Here is a 4,785-nt window from a genome sequence, read left to right as displayed (position 1 = left end):
TACTTCTTCCCCAATGTCAAAGCACAGAGCCAGAACACACGTAGAGGTTGACCCAAATGTCACTTACTCGAAGGACAACAGCATTGCAATTGCAAAAGTTACGTCAGATTTCTATTGTCAAAATTGGAACTGGACCTTAGATTTTCTTCAGAGTACCATTAACGTTTTACATCTTAAGTACCATCTCCAAAGTCTCTAAATATGTCTTCTCTGTCCCAAGTTTAATCCCAGTTATAGAGTCTTATCCAACATATATCCAGACCATGCTGTGTGAAATGAACTACATGGTCTAGTATAATTCAAACAACTGCATGGAATTTACTTTTCTCAGGTTTATAGCACCTAAATCAGGGCTGAGCAGGTGCTGTACCTCCCAGTCCAGAACAGAGGCCTGCCACTGAGCTATCTTGTCAATGTTCTCCAATCTCCGCTTCCTCTCGTTGATCTGTAGAGTCACGTTCCTCATGACGGCAAGAGCAGCAGCCACATACCTGTAGTCACTGTCGAATACAAAAGAAAAGTCTGTGAAATGGAGCCTGATGTGCAGTGGACACGCACCGGAGGCTGTCATTAGCAGCAGCATAATCTCACCATCCTTTTAGAAAGAAACGCAGGTAGGATTTGCCTCTCGTTATAATGATCCCATATTTTATCCATAAGCAAAATCTTTCTGGATCACCACAAAACAGCACCTTGCTTGAAACTGAAATTGCACGTGTGTGAGACAAACCAGCCAGCTCCTCAGCTGGTTTGCATGAAGGGGAGCCCAAGGGAGCACAGTCCAGCCTCCACCAACCCAACGAACAACAGCTGTGGATACCGCTCTTTCAAGTCTTAAAGTGCTCAGCTAAAGAATATCTTAGAAGAAAGTCTGAACATTTTTATAGCCTATGTCTTCGGGCTTGGATTTTTTTGTATTTTTCAATTTTTAGAAAGAACATTAAAAAAAAAAAAAAATCTATTTTATACAGGCTGGAGCCTCTTCCAAGCCCTAAGGTGACCCCAAGAGTGCCACAGAGCATCTATCCCATGGCATTCACTCTTACTGCAGACTTCAGGTGAACAAATCAAGGCAATTCTTTTTTTCCCTGGACAGGCCTGTGAGTGTAATAACAAAGAGTGAAAAGAGCCTCCTGCCGGGGCCAGCAAAGACGATGATCAGTCTTTTCAAAAAGTGATGCTGAAATCAATGCTATTGATTCCTGCCCTGTGCCTTCTTTTCCATTCCAAGGAACCTTAACGTTCAGTTCAATCGAAGAGACAGACAAGGCCAGCTGCCATAATGCCACCATAATATATTATTAACTTAAGGGCTGATATTGATTGCTGACTAATGAGAAAAACTGTGATCATGGGTAGCTGCAGGGGGAACAGCCTTATTGATTATTGCCAAGAATTGCACTGCTGGCAGCTAAAATAGGGGTGAATGCTGTGAATTAGATCCATTTCCCCACATGATCCAAACAGGATAAATATTAAAAAATAAGATATACAAAAGAATATTATTTGCTATTTTGCCATCCTTTCCTCGGATGAAATCTTGAGATGTGCTTTCAATTTTTATTCAAATCTTATATCAAAGCTGAGCTTAATGAAAATCCTAAAAATGCCAGAACATCAGGACTGGTCCTTCAACAAAGTAAAGGAGAATCAAGGATGGGCTGTCTGATGTATCCATCATGATACACAATGAAGAATTTCTTGTGCCTGCCTTTGTGGCGCCATCTGTATGAAGTGAACTCCTGGTTGTGTAAGGGAGAAAAAGAACTATACCAGAGAGACATTAGTCTGGTCTTCAAAATATACATGAGTTCTTTTTTAAGTCACTACGGCCAGAAAGGATCTGTAGAGGGAGGGAGAAGTGTAGAGTTTAGAGACAGTTACTAATAACCTCCTAGCAATTATGCTCATGCTAAGAAGGGAGGCCAATGCCAGTCCACCCGTTAGCAGTCTTCTTCTCATGTAATGCATTCATATGCTCTTAACTTCAGCTCAGTTCTGCAGCAGGAACACTCAGGACATCAAGCAAGCTGCACTTAGGACTTTCATATATTTAATTCATATTAAGCTGGAGTAAATCTTTAAGAGGTGAACAGATGTGGCTTTGTGAAAAATTCAAATGAACCAGTCTCAAATCAATAAGCAATTGAAGGGAGCCAGGCGCTGAAAACAGCCCCATGCCTGCCTCCGTGCAGAGTGGGCCGATGCCAATCAGAATGGGTTTTATCTTGGTCATGCTAATTCACTAATTCCAATGTTCTGTTCGAAGCCAAAACCCCATGCACATTTTTCTTTCATGCAGTAATGAAGAAAGAGTCATGACCAAACTTTCTGGGCTCCTAGCCTGTCTGTGGCAGAGCTGGCAAAAACTTAGAAGTAAAAATAACAGAAGCAAAGCATTTGGCCAGTGAAATAATAATAGGATAGAGTTAACTATGAAATGAAGGTAAATAAATTGTCTGTAAATTATACTGGGGCTGCAACGATGTCTTTCCAGTGCTCAACCAGAATGCAAGTCTAGACTCTTGCCAAATATCACATGCTAACCTGGGGGAGAGTGGTCACGTTTCTGGTTTCAGCTCTGTTGTCCCGACCTGCTACAGGGAAGACCCATAGCTCTAGCAGTATGAGTTTAGTAAAGAAAAAAAGAATATAATGCCCCACTGTTAGACAAAGCTAACATATTTGCTTTCATTGGGACTCCTGGTCCTTTCTGAGTTTTGCCTTACGCCGTAAATGGTTCCATTGATTTAAACAGTATTTTCTACATATTAAATCCTAATCAGAGTGCCTAAGAGACTCCTAATCCAGCCAATGATGAGCCTGATTTCATTGTGACTATTAGTCCACTCCATAATTTTCTAGCTGCTGTTTAAGACTTGCAATCTAATTGTGAGCACTGTCAAACTGCAAGTGCATGAGCACAACTCGCCACCTGATGACCAGGCCCCGCTGAAGCTCCCCAGCCAGCTTCTCAGTTCCTTTCGTTCACAGCTGACCCTCACAGTATCTCATCCTGCACGTAGCTGGCTCTTCCCTGTGTCTGATATTGTCACAAACATGACGTTCCCCAAAGATTATTTGCTTTTCTGATCTCAGGATTTGCTCATCTCAGCCCTGATCCCAAAGTCAGAATTACACGAGCAGAAAATATTTTTATTTCAAGCAAGCAACCACAGTGGCCCAGGTTTTCTACACAGCCCCATTGCAGAATCATCTGGTGGTGAGCAAGACACACTGCCTGTGCCTCACTTTCCCCGTTCATGGCATTAAGCTTGCCTGGGATGTGAGCTGGGTTGCCTGGAGGATCGGTCCCTCCCAGGCTCTTCGAACGCTTGAATTGGAGGAGCCAGAGCACAGGGAGGTGTGGTATAAGCCACCCCATTTCTGCGTTATAACCCCATTCCTCCATGAGTCAATAAACTCTCCAGGGCTGCAATAAGGCACGGACAGCTTTGGGGGGCTTACTCTTTACTAATGCAAGCAAAAATAATCCTGCTTTCCCTTTTCAGAAAATGAAGAAACAAGAGAAATGAAGTGTTCATGGCTGTGTCCTGTCACTGACACAATCTAGTAAAAAAGAGCTCGCAGTCTGAAGCAATTAACTGCTGCTTAACAACAGGAAAGGTCCAAGTTTTCTCAGAATATGACTATATCTGATTACTTAACAACATGTTGACTTTAAAACATCCCAAAGGAAAAAAGAAATATACTCCCAAAATAATTCACCCCTTGTGTAATCACACTGTCCACATCCCCTTTGGTATTGCTCAGATAACTCAAGAGAAGGTCATTTTAAACACAGACCTCTTCTCTCCGAGGCTGTTTATGTCTTCCCATTGTAAAGCCACATCTGATTTCACACTCTGAGTACTGTGGGGATATCAAACGGCGGGTAAGGAAAAAAACCCACAACATTTGGGATCCTAGAGCTGGTTTCTGATAGCCTAACGTTCCCACAAGTCCACTCCAAGTTTGATTTGGTCCCATTATGAAGGGAAAACCAGAAATTTGACCTGGAGCCAAACACATGTCCAAACTGGTGATTTTGAACTGGGCATTTGGCCAGTATGAATCAAACTCGTGAGTCAGGTCAAAGCACAACAATACATCTCTTTGCTCATGTCACATCTCTGAACCTCTAGAGCTGGGTTTGGGGAAAAGACAACAAACTCAGACACTAGTAGAAGTTTCTGGATCATCTGTGGTCTTTTTTTTTGTTTTCTGAAGCACTTCCTTTTAAATAAGTTTTGGAAAAAGAAAGAAAATCGGCAAGGCAGAAGAAAACCTACTCTAAGGGGACCTGATTCTTCTTTCACCTTTTTTTCATAGCAATATATCACAAGCGATATCACAGGTACTATTCTTGATTTACACTAGGTCATGGAGTCAGGTTGATTGCCCTCAGCAGCAGCAAAAGAGATCCTGGAAATTTTGGGAAGTAATCAAACTGCTGGGTGCTCATCTGAACCTAAACCCAATGGCAAAATAAGAGATGGAATCAGGCTAAAAGGCAGAGCTGGTTCTGAATTCTCCCCAGACCCCAGCATATTCAGGTTTGAGTTGCAGATCCTGGCCCTCTACTTGCTACGTGCTGAGGTTCTCTTCAGGATAAAGGAATGAGCCTTTCTGACCACTGAATGCTAATTAGGTAATTTTTCTAGTGTAACTGGTAGCATCAGAAAGTACATCCAAGGGTAATTAGTTCACATGGCTGATTATAACAGAGATGAATTTGGCTCCATTGAGAATCAGTGCTTTGAGAAGCGTTCAAACTGTCTGCTG

At 42.3% G+C, this 4,785-nt stretch overlaps 1 protein-coding gene across 4 annotated transcripts in view; it reads right to left on the bottom strand.

Annotated features, from left to right (window-relative positions):
- The window catches only part of ARHGEF9 (Cdc42 guanine nucleotide exchange factor 9), a 177,813-nt gene that overhangs the window by 31,969 nt on the left and 141,059 nt on the right, over positions 1–4,785 (bottom strand). For all 4 annotated transcript variants that reach the window (XM_029087029.1, XM_010176200.1, XM_029087030.1 and 1 more), the window contains one exon: positions 371–500. In XM_029087029.1, the coding sequence (XP_028942862.1) occupies positions 371–500 (130 nt within the window). The remainder of the gene's footprint in view (positions 1–370; positions 501–4,785) is intronic.

This window comes from Antrostomus carolinensis, unplaced genomic scaffold (assembly GCF_000700745.2).
Source record: "Antrostomus carolinensis isolate BGI_N321 unplaced genomic scaffold, ASM70074v2 scaffold3989, whole genome shotgun sequence".
Classification (NCBI taxonomy): domain Eukaryota; kingdom Metazoa; phylum Chordata; class Aves; order Caprimulgiformes; family Caprimulgidae; genus Antrostomus; species Antrostomus carolinensis.
The sequence above is the reverse complement of the archived record's forward strand: the minus strand, read 5'-3'. Positions and strand labels throughout refer to the sequence as shown.